This window comes from Siniperca chuatsi, linkage group LG14, assembly GCF_020085105.1.
Source record: "Siniperca chuatsi isolate FFG_IHB_CAS linkage group LG14, ASM2008510v1, whole genome shotgun sequence".
Classification (NCBI taxonomy): Eukaryota; Metazoa; Chordata; class Actinopteri; order Centrarchiformes; family Sinipercidae; genus Siniperca; species Siniperca chuatsi.
Window position 1 is genome coordinate 5,241,713 of NC_058055.1, and position 15,715 is coordinate 5,257,427.

Genomic DNA, 15,715 nt, shown 5'->3' on the forward strand with positions numbered 1-15,715 from the left:
GGCCACACTGAGCTTGACAAGGGGAAAAACAAGGAAGAGCTCACAAGCAGGCAGGTCGGTGTGTACGTTCACTTACCCAGATCGTGCCTTGGAGAAGAATAAATAAGGAGTTTACCCAGCTGGTGGGTTTCTCAACACGGATATGGATGTCCCAGATTCTCCACATGGGAATATGGGGCTGTTAAGGACCTTTGATTGCTCTGAGTTTGGCAGTTGGGAGAAAATAGGCTCAGGTGGATTTGGACAAGTATACAAAGTCCGGCACGTACAGTGGAAAACATGGCTGGCTATCAAGTGCCCTCCCTGCCTTCATGTGGATGACAAGTAAGTTACAGCTGTTGAGCCACATGGATTATCTTTGAACTGATGTGTATGTAAAATGACGTGAAGTAATGTAAAAGAATTTAGCTCAACATGCTCCTGTAAAAGCTCTGGCCTAGTTCAGATATTTCTTTACTTTGTATTTGGTCCTTCTGAGTACCAGCTCTTGTCTCTTAGGTTTATCATTTTAAGACCAGTTTATGGCCAAATAGTAGACAGACAGAGGCTTAGATTATGACTGTACTGGTGAAAAGTCATTCAGTGCTTCGGAGTACTTGAAAGGTGAACACCAGGAACTGTGCCTGCCACTTACTGCCAGTTTGGGCACACAGTGCAGCTTTTAAGATGTCTCAGCAGCAAACAAAAGGCCACTTTAGATATTTAGACACCGTTAAGTTGTGTTGCAGGGAGCGTTGACATGCTGATTTATCCCCAGGTAAAAGTACGTCCACATTGCTCAGGACCATAGCTGTTTACGTATTCCAACCAGACCCAAACATGAAAGGTTCACCGCTGATTTCCCCAAATCAACAGTGACGATTTCATCTATTGGCCTCAGGGAGGGGCTGATTTAAATAAATGTACATTTCAATAAGAGTAGCAAGGTGGTCTTTTCCCCCAGGCACTACTAGAGATTACACAACCCTCTCTGTAACATTTTGCATATCTATGAATCTTTGCTCTGTACAGATCTCAAAAGAAAGAAAAATGGGTGTTTTATATATTTTTTGGAAGTGTTTGTGTGCAAGAAAAAGAGAGAGAGAGAGAGAGAGTGTGTGTGTGTGTGTGTGTGTGTGTGTGTGTGTGTGTGTGTGTGTGTGTGTGTGTGTGTGTGTGTGTGTGTGTCTCAGCTGTACTGCTGTGTGGGTGACCGGTGTCAAGTTCTATATGAGCCTTCATTGAGGGTCGACCCCTTCAGCAGTACAGCAACCCGCCTCTCTATGGAAGTTTCCATCCTTCTCGGCTGTGTATACACACACTGGGTTCAATCATTGCTCATTATCTGAGATAATGCTTCTTATGGGATTCAACAAATGACATTAAGTAATTGACAGAGTTGTATCTGTCCGTTCTAAATGATATGAGATTGAGATTGAGCCCCAAACACAGCTATCTAAATTTGTATTTCCTCATTTGATCACTCAACTGACTTCTTTTCTTCTTCTTTTTTTTTGATTGTCTGATATCAGATTATGATCTCTCATCTGGGCGCTGTCACCAAAACATTTAAGACAGATAATTAACAAACAGGAAGTGACCATTTCAGCATTGGTGAAAAAAAGAGGACTGACATCCTCTCAGAACCTGTGGTGCAGTTTAAAGCATCCGCTGAACCTGAACCAAAGATGTTATCACCTCCAAACATCTGCAAAGTACATAAACAGTCATTTGACTGCAGCCTTCATTGACCCCCGCATAACATCCAGCAACAGGGACTCAAAGCCACCTTTGTCTGCCTGGGTTGCAGGCTGCCGCTGTGTGGTACAGACAATAAAAGAAGCTGTGAAACCGGTCTTACCAGGCCTCTCTGTTAAAGCAGAGACATTGTTTGGTTCTGAAGAGCTGCTGAGGAGCACTTTGGATTAGATGAAGGATTTAGCAAACAAGTGCTTGCCCATTCTCCCATGTCATGTTTGATTATTACTGCCTGGCAGATTTGGGGGCTTGTGCCTCACTTGTACTGACTATAAAGGACCTATAGACCTATCCATCCTATAGAACATGACTCGTTAAGTAACCTGATACACTTTGCACCTAATAGCCTCCTACAGAGTCTTAGGAGTCTCTTCTGTGCATCTAATTTCATTTTATTAATAGTGTAAAAACAGAATTCCCAGTCCAGCTCACCTAATTCTGCCCTTGAAGCACATTCCTATGAATACAACCATTAGTGATTTATCTTTCTCTCATCTGTCCTCATTAAGAGTTTGCATTTTTGAAGCGACCTTTGTTGGAGATATGTGCACTGAGCTAATAAATGACCTGCACAGTTGGGTTTGAGGTATGTCAGCAGGGCCAGTGGGCTGATAAAGGGAGCTGTGCAAAGGTTGAGCAACAGAGAACAGGAGCTCTGTTTAATGCTCTCCTGATGCATTCCAGGCTGAGCTTAAAAGAGCCTCTGGACAGTTAAGAGCGCAATCCACATACTTGGGATGAACACAGGTAAATTAAGTATGGATGTCTTCAGAGGTCACACTTTCACAGCCTCCAAGGTTAATGCTAGTAAACATTTTGCATAGCTGGGAGATCAGTAAGGATGACATATAATGTCATGGATATGTAAGGATTGGTTAATAACAAGCTAACCTAAATACCTTAAAAACAACATTTCATCTCATTTCAGCTGCAGTTTGTTGACCCACTGAAGCCAATAAAATGTAACATGGACGTAATGTAACATAAAAATATAAAAATTGTGTCATCAATATTTTTTAAAATCACAGGGAGCGTTCAGAGTTGCTCGAGGAGGCTAAGAAGATGGAGGCAGCCAAGTTCCGATACATCCTGCCTGTGTATGGGATCTGTGAGGACCCCCAGGGCCTTGTCATGGAGTACATGGAGACCGGATCCCTGGAGACACTGTTGGCCACCGAGCCGCTGCCCTGGGAGCTCCGCTTCCGCATCATCCACGAGACTGCAGTGGGAATGAACTTCCTGCACTGCATGAACCCACCGCTGCTCCACCTGGACCTGAAGCCAGCCAACATCCTGCTGGATGCTCACTATCATGTCAAGGTAGAGAGTGTGTAACACAGTGGCATCCTTAATGCCTTTTAAGGGCATTTTTTAGCCTGCATTGAGTGAAAACATTAAAATTAGTGGCCGAAGAAGTTGATGATCATATTCACCTGGTACTGCGCACATATCTTTTAAAAAATATGGTCCAAATCATTTTGTTGTGCTGTTAATGTTTAGTTAGGTGTAAAAATGTAAAGGTATACATTTTTGGCTGTTTTGGTCAAACAAGCACCTTATCAGAACAGCTGCAACGTTTTTCTATGGCGCTAACAATATGTAAAAGAATTCATGACTGGAAAATACATTATCAATCATGCCATTGAAATCATATATTATTAGAGGTCCTTTAAAGTCTAATGATTAAGGATTTTTGTTGCTGTAAGAGAGATTTGACATGAAGGCTTTGCTTCAAAGCTGGTTGAAAGTCATCGTTTCAGGGTTTTAGAAGGAATTTCAGTCATAAGGTTGTTTTGCCGTTCTTTTTCATCCATTTAAAAATGACCCTGTACACGTTCTGGGCAGACAGGTGTCTCTCAGCATCTGTCCAACCTCTAAACAGCTCAACTGTACTGAGAGCAATGGGTGGGAACTGTCATTTCTGGAGTTTAATACCTGGATGTAAACACCTCACCCGGGCCTGTCCCAACAGGATTAATTCAGCTCTTGTTGATTCTCCCTCTGTGAATGTGTGTGTGCATAAAAGAGTGTGGGTGTGCTCCTCTCCTACAGGCTGGGACATGGCTGCGTTGCCCTCATCACACCACTGAGTGCACATAATAAGAGCTTAGCAGCCAGTCACACTCAGCGGGCAAAGTTAGTCATCAATGTCACGGTGCTTCATGAGAAAGGCAGCATGGCTGCTCTGTTTGAGGGTCTTATCTGATCTCTCCCCTGTCTCAGATATCAGATTTTGGCCTGGCCCGGTGGAATGGCCTGTCACGGGCTGATGACATCAGTAGAGATGGCTTCTGTGGCACTATTGCCTACCTGCCACCTGAGAGCATCATTGAGAAGGACAGAGTGTCGGACACCAAGCATGACGTATACAGGTTGGATTTTTTTAGCAGTTTGCATGCAACCTTTTTGTGTGAATGTAGGTTTTATTTTTGGGATAGGTGTTTGCTGGCTGTCTGCCTTTCCCCTACTTTTGTATGTTCAGTCAAGGTCTGACTCATATCAGTCACTGTAATTACTCAAATGTAGGCGATGGATTTGGTAGCAAATGACTTATACCACATTTAACAATATAAAGACTGAATTTCATTTGTTTCAAAATAGGCTGTTCGTTAAAAGGTACAGTGAGAGTGTGGTAGGGGTCGATTTAAACGATAAGCAGTTTCAGCTTGAAATAGAAAATGTGCCAATTTAATGGCAGCATTAGGTTTGATATTTCCCTGACACCTATCAATTTAATTTTGCCTCTGTTCCAGTTTCTCCATTGTCATCTGGGGAATTCTCACACAGAAGAAACCCTACCAAGGTGAGACTTGTAGTATGATGTAGTATGAAACCACTGAAGATTAGCTTTAAGGCTGATGGGAAACTATTTTTAATGAAAGCCATTCCTGCCAAGAAAATTTTAAAAAGTTAGTAATACTAAGGATAAAAATGCTGAATCAAAATGATGATACTTGCTAATTATGATAGGCCTGAGCTATAAGTCAATCTTAATGTTTATCGACTTTTAGTGGTTTGGGAATGTCATTATTTTGCAGTTATTTGGTCATAAACCAAAGTGTTGGACAAATTAAAATTTTGACTGGATGACGATCATTAAAAAAAAGTTATGGGTTAAGTCAAAGTTATCACAAATCATCCTGAGGAGAACATGAATGTTTGTACCAAATTTGGTGGTGCTTGAGCTTGATCACATCAAGTCAGAGGATCACCACAGTCCGTAGGATTCGTCCTCTGGGGAACATGAATCTCTGTCCAAAATTGAATGGCAATCCATCCAATAGTTGTTGAGATATTTCAGTCTTGGTGGACCAACAGACAGACAATGCCATCCATAGAGCCACCATGCTAGCATGGCTAAAAACATGTTATTGAGGGTTTTGTTTTACATGTATGTAAAATTCAAAACAGCAAATTATTTACTTTAATATGTGATTTATTCTACATTTGCTCTATCATCATATAAATATCGATATCAAATATCTTAATGAAAATATTCTAAACTATAACTCCAGCCCACGCAAATTAGACTTATGAGATAGTATCTTATACTTTCTACTTAGGAAGTCAAACATTTGACTTGACATTTGATTTTAACACTTTCCTGGCAGCAATGGGCTTTTGTAATTTCCTGTAAAGACACAACCTAAGGTGAACACTTTAGGTTACACCTTTCAAGGTGTGTGTTTGTATGTGTGCGTGCCTGTGTGTGTGTGTGTATGTGTGTGTGTGTGTACAGGTGCTGTACTGTATGTGTTTACTTGGTGAATTCCAGAGGACAGGGCTAGACTGGCAAGTAGAGTGTTGTTTTTCCCAGGCCTATCGGGATGCAGTTCACTTCAAGGAATTTGGCTTCTTTTGAAGACCGGTGTCTAAATGAGGCTTTCCAGGTTGGCACTGGTCCCGCCTATGTTTATCCAGACATAATTAAAAACTGAGAAATGGCCTGGTTACCATCCCTTCCAATCTTCTTCCTCCACCTGTAAAGGGTATTAAGGCTACAATAGGAGGTGAAGTACCTGTGATTAAGGCCTCTACCTGTGTGTTCTGAATCATTGACTGGGCTGATCCCATCTCAGATAGAAAGAGGCCAGACCAGGAGCTTTTTCCTTTTGCTCCCATGGGAAACAACAGCACACACTAAAATTCAAGTAATTTGTATTGGTCTTCAAACCATATGTCCTCATCAAAAAACAAGGCTTCAGATCAGATTTATGTGCCCTACAAATGTGTGTATGTTATGTATAAAATCAGATTTATTAGAGATGAAACTGAAGTATGTGATTGTTTGATTTTTCCCTAGGAGAGAATAATATCCTTCAGATCATGGTGAAGGTGGTGAAGGGGGTGCGTCCAGACCTGGGTGCAGTGCCACGTTGTCGACCTTCACCCTGTACAGGGTTCCTGAGCCTCATGCAGCGCTGCTGGGCCACAAACCCTAATGCCAGACCCAGCTTCCAGGGTAAATTGTGCCTTTCTAATACAACAAACGCATGTCAACCTTCTTCATTCGTGATATCAACATGAAACACAAGTGGTCCTATTCCTTTGATTAGACACACACTTTAACGAGACAATGCAGCGGTCTGTTGAACTGAGGTTTTTGTCTCCTGCTTTTAGTGCTGCTTTTCTTCCCTTTTTGTATTCCCTAATCCCATCCCTTCTATTACTGAAACCTGACCTAGAGCCATTGTCCTTACAGAAATCACATCTGAAGCTGAGGAGCTCTGCTCTAAACCTCAAGAGGAGCCCAAGACGCCAACTTTATCAACGTCAGAGCCAGAGCCCACGTCCCCTAACACACTCACTACTAACCAGGTACGACATGACAACACCATATTAACTGCTTTTGGATGAAAAAGCCCTGTGTTTCAATAATGTTGGCTTCTCTGGAAGACTTTTTTTTGTGAAGATTTTGTAACAGTGGATCATGTGAACCTCCATTTCAAATGGGTATAGAGCGGTAAAGATGTTCTTAAGTTTTTTTAAACAACAGTGATTACCCACTTATAGTTTGTTGACTCTCATTCTTCTTTATAGCTTTTAAACTGACTGTATGCATTTTCCATTAATGTGTAACTATACACCCAGACAATGGGAGGCTTATCTCTAAAGTGCTCCAGACATGATTATGACTTTTAATGTTTCATCCTGAGCAACAGTTACATCACAAAAGAGGAATGTTAGCTGATGGGATTGTTTAACCTGTGTGCTGCTTTGCCATTTCCGTAGTGTTCACTGTTGTGTACGTGACTAAACACTCTGCTCATAAGAGGTGACAGCAGTTGCTGAATGATATCTGTCTGTAGGGACAGAAGATAAGCTGTTGTGAACTTCCATATCTGTTCAAGTGATTCTGACGAGATCAAACTTAAGTTCAGCAAATTATCACAATGTCAACATAAATTGCCATTGTACTGTAAGTGGCTTTGGATAACAGTAGCAGCTACATACCTGAGTATAAATGTAATGGAATGTGAGTGTCAAAGAGCAGCTTGTCCAAATATGCTTATCTGGCTTTTTGCTCTACAGGTTAAAGACAACAAGCTGGTGCGTCCAAAGTCAGCCATGTTGCCGGAAAAAGATTACAGCCTGTCAGAGCTGTTGAGCCAGGTGGATTCTGGGATATCTAGGAGTTTTGATCGAGTGAAGGAGGATAGCTGCCACAGCAAAGAGAACACTTGCAAGAGACTGTCTGGCATCTCCTCAGCTGATTCAGCCTTCTCCTCCCAAGACTCTATCACACTGTCTTTTGAGAAAGAAAACACATGTGGTAAGAGCTGATTAAAGACCTACAACTATTGTTCATATAAATCTAAAAATACTATATGCTCATGATTATCTGAATTCACGCAAGAATGAATCCCAGCTAATGAGAAGAGGTGTAGCATTTCAGATGGACTTGTGAATTTTGCCTCAAACCCACCATTTTCTTCCTTACTGCCCAGATTCTGCTGAGGTCCAGAGGCGGAAGCTGTCTGAGGCCATCAGGACCAAAGACACTGCCAAGCTGATGAAGATCCTACAGCCTCAGGATGTTGATCTTCTCCTCGACGGAGGAGGCAGTCTGCTCCACCACGCCATCACCTTGGCCAATGAAGAGGCTGTCAAGTTTCTTCTCCTGAACAACGCCAATCCCAACCTTGCAAATGCCCGTGGCTCCACACCCCTGCACCTGGCCACAGAGAAGCACCTGAAGCCCCTGGCAGAACTTCTGCTTGGTCGGCGCAGCACCAACGTCAATGCCAAGGATGAGGACCAGTACACAGCTTTGCACTGGGCTGCCCAGAACGGGGACGAGGCCATCACACGCCTGCTGCTGGACCGGGGGGCGGCCATCAACGAGACCGATGGCCAGGGACGCACACCAGCTCATGTCGCATGCCAGCACGGCCAGGAGAATGTAATCCGGGTGCTGCTGAGCCGTGGTGCTGATGTTCGAATCAAGTGTAAGGACAATTGGACGGCGCTCCACTTGGCTGCCTGGCAAGGGCATCTGGGCATCGTCAAGCTGCTGGTCAAGCAGGCTGGTTCCGACGTGGACGGGCAGACGACAGACGGCCGCACACCGCTGCATCTGGCGTCCCAGAGGGGACAGTACCGAGTGGCACGGATCCTGATTGAACTAGGAGCGGATGTTCATGTGATGTCTGCTGGGTTTAACACACCCCTACACGTGGCAGCAGAGACGGGTCACACCAGCACCTCTCGCCTCTTGATCAAACACCAGGCGGATATCCACACCCAGAACGCCCACGGACTCACTCCTCTCCACCTGGCCTCCCAGCGAGGCCACTTGGCCACAGTCAAGATGTTGATAGAAGAGGGGGCAGACCCCTACAGATCCAACCAGGCCCTACGCACACCCTGCCACCTGGCAGCAGAGAACGGACACTGTGAAGTCCTGAAAGAGCTGCTCCTTCACTGTCCAGATGGTGGCACTCTGTCAGACGAGCAGGGGCTCAGCCCGTTACACCTGGCAGTGCAGGGTGGATACTCAAACATCATCACTATGCTGCTGCCGCAGGACTGCCAGGACTTAGTTACTGAGAGCTCAGTGCAACCAGTAGCTGAACAGCCCGCACCACCGGAGGCTAAGCAGCTCCAGAGGAAAGTTGTCATTCTCAAATTGACGGAGCACAATGACAAAGACTGTCCACAATCCATCAGCTCACAGTGTGCCAAAGCACCCTGCTAACAAGCAAAGACACTGCCAAAACTGTACAGAACTGTCTTCAGTGTCATTTTTTATACTCCACTGGTGCCTCAGAGTACGGGGGGAGGGTCATTCCAAACTTGAGAGTTTTTTGGACTTAAAAGCCCTTTCAGTACTGTAGGTAGGTAGGTATTAATGGTCATAAAAGCTTTGATGTAAATATGTACACTGTAAATAGAAAGTATAAATACTCTGTTGTGTTTGAATTTAGACTTTGTTTACTTTTTTACTTAACAAACACATTTTTTTACTTAACAAGCACATTGTGTGTCAGAATTATAAATAGAAACCCGTGACCTTTGGGGACCTTTCACTATATCGTACTGCAGCTGGTATGCCTGTAAGTTATATTTAATAGAGCACAAACTTTGGTCACAAGCCTTATTAGGCGAATGCTGTAGATCATCAGAGCCATTGCATTTATAAAAGATTTTGACCTTCAGTGTTCTGTACCTGTTACATATCAGTGCTGCATCATCCATTAAAACATTTTAAACATTTTATTTTGTTTGACCTTGTTGCTTTTTTTTTACATTTATAATCTAAAAATGTATCTGCAAATGTTCTATTTTAGAGACATACGGGCTGTTAACTGGCTGACATTCTAGCAAAAAATTATGAGGTACTGCAAGAAAGTAGACAAAATAAAATATTACTGTGTGCAATAATACATAAACACAGATGAAAGATAAAACCCCAAACACACACACCTTTTAAGGCTAACTACAAAATATTCAGAAAATATCCCAGTAGAGAAACATGAGCAAAAGCTTATTCACTGCACTATTAAGACTTTGTTTTCTTGAGACCTATCCTATACCCTAAAAGGTACGATGTACAGTTAAAAATATGATAAAAAATATGGTTATACAATTTTTTTTCATTACTGAAAGCCAATTTTAAGGTCTGTTTTTAATTAAATCCAATGTGGTCACTGAAAATGAAATCAAACCCTTTGATAGCATCAAGACATTTTAAAATTTAAATGTAACACTGAGAATGAAAAAGGTTTCACACTCCCCACCACAAAATAATGTGAAAGATAACTGAACCTATATTTTCTTTTCTTCTTCTTATCATTTTTTAAAGTCATACTGGTTCTTTACATCACAAGTAAGTAAGTAACAAGTTTTTTTAAAACCTTCTTTCAACATCTCATGTTACTGCAGGCTTGTTGGAGAAAGTATCTTGTTTCAGAGTCTGTCAGTGTGCTCAGAGAGCTGCTCCACCTGCATGTGTGCAGGAATCATCAACCTTGATGTTGGGTAGAGTTGGCATGCCTGCATCTGGAGCCTCACCTGTAGTGTTATTATTATTATGTCTCTGCTCCAGACCCCACAGAGCATGCTCAGGTTGGCACAGACCATGGGAACTGCCCCTGAGGGGGATCACAGGCTGTAGGATAATGGATGAGTGAGAAGGGGCGCTGATGTTCTACCTGTAATTCCAGCCTGTTGGCTAATTCCTTAGACCACTTCAACTTTTCATCACTCACTAAAACCAACATGCCATTCTTGACGCCTCAAGGGCTCGGCTTTTCGTAATCCAAGAAACTGAGTGCAGGTGGATGGTGCTTGTAATTGTCTGTTTTTATACCTTGTGTTTGCAGAGAGCCAGAAAATGACTGGTGAAATGTATGTAATCTGAAGCCTCTGTTTTGTGTACACAGCACACTATCCTGCCTGTTGCCTGGTGATGTGTCTCAGCTCCAGCTATGGGGAAGATAATGGATGTGCTGTTGCCTAATCTCAGCTTCTATCTCCTGTCAAGACTACTATTATTTTTGATAGACTGGTAGGTTAGGTTTGTGTTATACAGTAACTTACAGTATTATTACAGTCATTAATTTGTTATAATCACTCCCAAAAACAATTTAAATTTAGTCTTGCTTTAAAAGTTTCAATTCTTTCTCCACAATATCCAAACGTTGTTTCAAATTCTTACCTGAACAAAATAAATATGTACCATCTGCAAATGAGATCAATTTTAATGTTTTGGAAACCTTACATACTGTATATCATTTATGTTCTAAATAAACAAAGATGGGCCTAACACCGAGCTTTGAGGAACCCCACAAGTAACCTTCAATAATGTTGAATTAAGATTATTTATCTGAACATACTGATATCTATTTTCCAGGTAACTACTTAACCAGGAGTGTGCAACCCCACTATGCCAGTGAGGTAAACTAGGAAATATGCCAACTTGCAGACTGTAAATATGTGTCAATGTGCTTCACCAAGCACTCAATAATGTTATTCATTAGTGTATAAGATAAGATTAGATATACTTTAATATCCCCATAGGGAAATTTGTTCTGGACTCCATCCTGCAGTTCCACAGAAGATCAAAGTCATACATACTGCATAGTCAACAAACATAGCTTCCATGTAACAGTTTGCACATACATATACACACCTTCTGACAATGGCGACATATTGCACACCCCCCATGGCCAACATCCTACATTACCTGTTTGTGTTGAGAATCTTAATGGACATGGAACCAGGGCAGGAATGAATGTTTATAACGGTTCAGCCTGCTGTGGGGAACCCTGAATCTCCTACCAGAGGATAAGAGCTGGAACTCTGGGTGGAGAATGTGAGTTGGATCGGACACTATTTTCTGCACCTGTCTGTTAATAGACTGCTCATAGATTGTTTGGAGGGACAAGTATTTTTTAACCCCCATAATTTTCATAGGAGTCTGTACCAGATGAGCAATTCATGATTTCAACTGTACAGACAAGTTACCATACCAGGCTCTCATCCCACATCTTCTAATGCTCTCTAAGACTGCATTGTAAAATAGTAACATGAACTTATGCTCAACTCTATAGACCTTAAGTCTACGTAAAAAATACATCCGCTGTTGCAATCTAGAGAAGAGACTATTAACATGGGCCTTCCAGCTTAGTGTGTTATCAATATGAACCCCAAGGTACTTATAAGAGCAGACCTGAGTGATGGATTCATTGTGGATAACCACCAGCCTAAGATCACCCAGGGTCAAACACCATCTCCTCAGTCTTCTTCACATTCAACACAAGATGGTTAGTGTCACACCACTGCACAAATCTCTCTATTTCAGAATGATCATATGAGAACTTAATGATATAGTTCTCAGAGTGTATTCTCGTGCACTCAATTGTGTACAGTGTGAAGAGGACCGAGGAGCTGACACAGTCCTGAGTGGCACCGGTGCTGATTTGTCTGGGCTCTGAGAGGGTATTGTTGACGCTAACATGCTGGGTAGGATTGATTACAAGAAAAAAAAAACGTCTTAAAATAAAAGGATCAACACCCATCTGTTTCACTTTCTGAATCAACATGCGAGGCTGCAGCGTATTAAAAGCTGAGCTAAAATCAACAAACAGTAGGCTACATAAGCCTTGGGGTCTTGTAGTGGGGCGGTTGTGGCTAAGAGGTAGAGCCGGTTGTCCACTAATTGGAAGATCGGCGGTTCGATCCTGAGAGTTGTGCCTTCGTTGTGTGTGAGTTAGTTTCTTTGGACTGATGAGCAGTTGGCACCTCCCATCAGTGTATGAATGGGGTGGATGTGATATGTAGCGTGAAGCACTTTGAGTGGTCAGAATGCTAGAAAGGTGTCCATTTACCATTCCAGGTGTTTAGTGACCAGGTGTGTGGTGCTATTAACAGTTTTCTAGTAGTGGTGCAGACATTCGGAAACTAAGCATTCTGTGATGTTAGGAATAAGGGAACATGGCTCCACTAGATTTTTGGTGGCTGTTATTTAAGCATAGCCATGATATTTTACACCTTGATGAATGATGGATGAAGTCAGTCCCTACCATCACATTAGTCATAGAGCCTTGAGTGAAGGAAACCAGCCTGGGGCCCAGACTCCATTATGCTGAGGAGCAGCCCAATGGGTGCTACCTCCAGCCTCAGAAATTAGGCCGTGGGTTGGCTGTTTTTTTACTGACAGGATGTGGCGTAACCCGCTGTCCAAAATGTCTGCCAGGCCTGCTAGGTCAGGTATTATTATCTATTCCTCAGGCCTTTGTTCACTCTGCTGCCTGTGGGGATGTTAGTTAATAGTTAGGCTAACTTGTGGGAACATGTTGATATAAAAGGTGAGTTTGTGTATAAGTTAAATCGAAATGAATAAAAGAAAGCATAGGCCTGTAAGTTTCCTGGGGACAGGACCCACATTCAAGTCCAGTATGAATCCAGTATTTTTACTCCACTACAAGTATTTGACAGCTATAGTTACTAGTTACGTTGTAGATTAAGATTAGGTTGTCTGAGTCAGTGTCTTTGTTTAAGTCTCTTCTCAAAACACATTTTTATCTGAAAGCATATCCTGATTTTACCTGAACTGGCTGTTTATTTTATTGTTTATTTTATTGCTTTTGTGTATTTTATGTAATTTATGTCTTTATATTTCATCATTCACTGTGGTATTTTATTTCTCTTGTTGTGAAGCACTTGGTACTTTGTTTTGATAAGTGCTCTATAAATAAAGTTTTATTATCATTATTATTATTAAGCTTTTAAACCCAAATATATATGATATTTAAGAAATATGTGTATATTTTTATAGATTAACTAAACAACTTCATTTAAAGTAGTACTTTTAAATAGAAGACATTTACTTGTAAATGAATATATTATACTACACTCTGGTATTTCTGCTTTTAAGTAAAGGATTGGGGTAACACTTTTAACCCTCCTATTTAGCATTTATAATCAGTATATGAGTGTTTAGTAATGTATTTGTCAACAACTATAACTCCTCCTGTGGAGACTGGTGTATAAACAGATGGTGAATGACAATGTAGTAAAACACAGTTGTAATAATAATCATGTCTTCATAGGAGAAGCTATGATTGTTGACATGTGTGCTTAAAGTAAAGATTCTCTCGAAGTGTTTCGAAGATTGCAAGACTTCCTCCTTGTCAGACACGGTGTCTGGTTGCTCCTTTGTTTGACTACTAGGAACTTTTCAGTTTGGCTGAGTCACACCTCACTGCTCTGACCAACCAATAACAAAGCCCTCATGAACCACAGAACATTTGCTGAAGTGATGCAAGGCCCTTATCAAGATATAGTGGTAAAGCTGGGTTAATGGCTGTAATCTCTATAAAGGGAACAAAAATCTTTCAGAAAAGTAATGATTTATTTGTTTTCCTCATATCAATTTCAGTTGCAGATTATCTGAAAATAGAAGTAGCAGCCAAAGGTAACAACATCTGTTCTACACTCTGTGACTGGTTGCTGGGAGAATAGAGCTCATACAGAGTGCTGTGGGCTGTTTTTCTCCACACTCTTTTTTTCCTCTCCCCTTATTTTAACCTCACAGAACTCGCTGAACAAGATCTGAGGCCGTATCTCTCAAGACGCGAGGCAAGCTGCAACATGTGGATGTAGACTCAGGGTGAAAACATGGATGTGGGCGCACTCTCAGCACTGATGAATTATAAAGATTTATGGCTAACTAAGCAAAGTGTGAATACACCATTGAAATGTCACGGAAAGTAATTACACGATAGACATGAGAGTCAGATAGTTTAAGTTCAATAAGTAGAGGAAAGCATTTTTATATATTATCAATGTTATGTAGACATTACAGAAATTTCACCAACTGAGTGATTTTTTTAACAATCACTAAAATGTTTAATTTGGCTTTTTACTAGGTGGCCTAAATGGTTTGTCTAATCAAAGTGCATTAGGAGGGAAAAGTTGTTTCCTGGAAAGGTTAAGTCTGAGAACATAATCACTGAATGTGGTATGGTTAAAGTCCACACTGAGTAGGAAAGCAGAAAACATGACAACACGTTCGCCACACAGCATGCAGTGTACTGCCACTGTGTCAACATGTGTCCCTCCTTTGCGTTAGTGGAGCAGCTCGGGGATGTGTCAGGATCTGTTTCCCCGATGACATCAGTCTTGGCACCCTTGATTCCAGCTTTGCAATAAATTGACGTGTTCATGATCACAAATTAAGTCTGATCTGTAACAGCACTAGATGTTGTCTGCTTATTTGGATAGCAGTAGGGCTTCTAGTCATGTGTTTGCATTAGCTTTTTGGATTTGGTTGTGGTTGTTTTGGCAGTAGGACTTCTGAACGGAGTTTTAGTGCTCCGATGTTCAGTTAAAATCTCCTTAGAATATTTCTTAGAACTAGTTGCAAATTTGTATGATAACGACTTAATTCTGGCAGCCTGCATACACAAGGCCTCTGTGTAATTGTGAAAAAGAAATAGAAATTAAAGGTGGCTGCACAGTTGACTGCGCCAAGGCTGCCAGATGGGCCAGAGGGCCACACTAACTCAGCCTTGAGTAAAAAGATACAGTACAATGTGAACGTGTAGCCTGCCGTGGCTGTGTTCCTGCTCTCTGCTCCGGGACAGGGGCAGATACGGTGTGCACCATTTGTGTGTAACCTGTGGGATACAGCTGTAATGTGCAACTATTTCTCTTCGTAGAAGGTAGTATTGTTGGTAACATGTCGAGGTGGAGGCAGTGCAGAGAGAGAGAGAGAGAGAGAAAGAGAGAGCTATTTCATTACCTTTTGGGCAAGCTCTTTTTTAATAACCAGATTTATTGTAGGTATGTGATCATTGTAATGGGTCTTTATTTTCATGAATCTTAAACATAAGAAAGAGGAAAGCTTTCCTGGCTCTTTGGCTCTTTGGCCAGGAGATGGCGCAAACTCTTTGTAAGAGCTGACTCTAAAAGCTGTATAGAGGATCATTACTGAGTCACATTCCAACACAGTCCAGAGTATAATGACTTC

The 15,715-nt window shown here is 41.7% G+C and overlaps 1 protein-coding gene across 1 annotated transcript; it reads left to right on the top strand.

The window, feature by feature from the left end:
• ripk4 (receptor-interacting serine-threonine kinase 4) lies at positions 1-9,456 on the top strand. The gene is made up of 8 exons (XM_044222968.1): positions 1-324; positions 2,766-3,057; positions 3,961-4,109; positions 4,491-4,540; positions 6,041-6,199; positions 6,440-6,555; positions 7,270-7,510; positions 7,686-9,456. The coding sequence occupies exons 1-8, from the start codon at positions 143-145 to the stop codon at positions 8,933-8,935; spliced, it is 2,439 nt and encodes an 812-aa protein (XP_044078903.1). The 5' UTR covers positions 1-142; the 3' UTR covers positions 8,936-9,456.
• The last annotated feature ends 6,259 nt before the right edge of the window (positions 9,457-15,715 follow it).

Excerpts from the sequence above, each read along its gene's own strand:
- ripk4 (XM_044222968.1), top strand. The coding sequence starts at position 143 with ATGGATGTCCCAGATTCTCCACATGGGAATATGGGGCTGTTAAGGACC. Across the intron at positions 4,541-6,040 it reads ACAGAAGAAACCCTACCAAG|GAGAGAATAATATCCTTCAG; the intron begins GTGAGACTTGTA and ends ATTTTTCCCTAG. Across the intron at positions 7,511-7,685 it reads TGAGAAAGAAAACACATGTG|ATTCTGCTGAGGTCCAGAGG; the intron begins GTAAGAGCTGAT and ends CTTACTGCCCAG.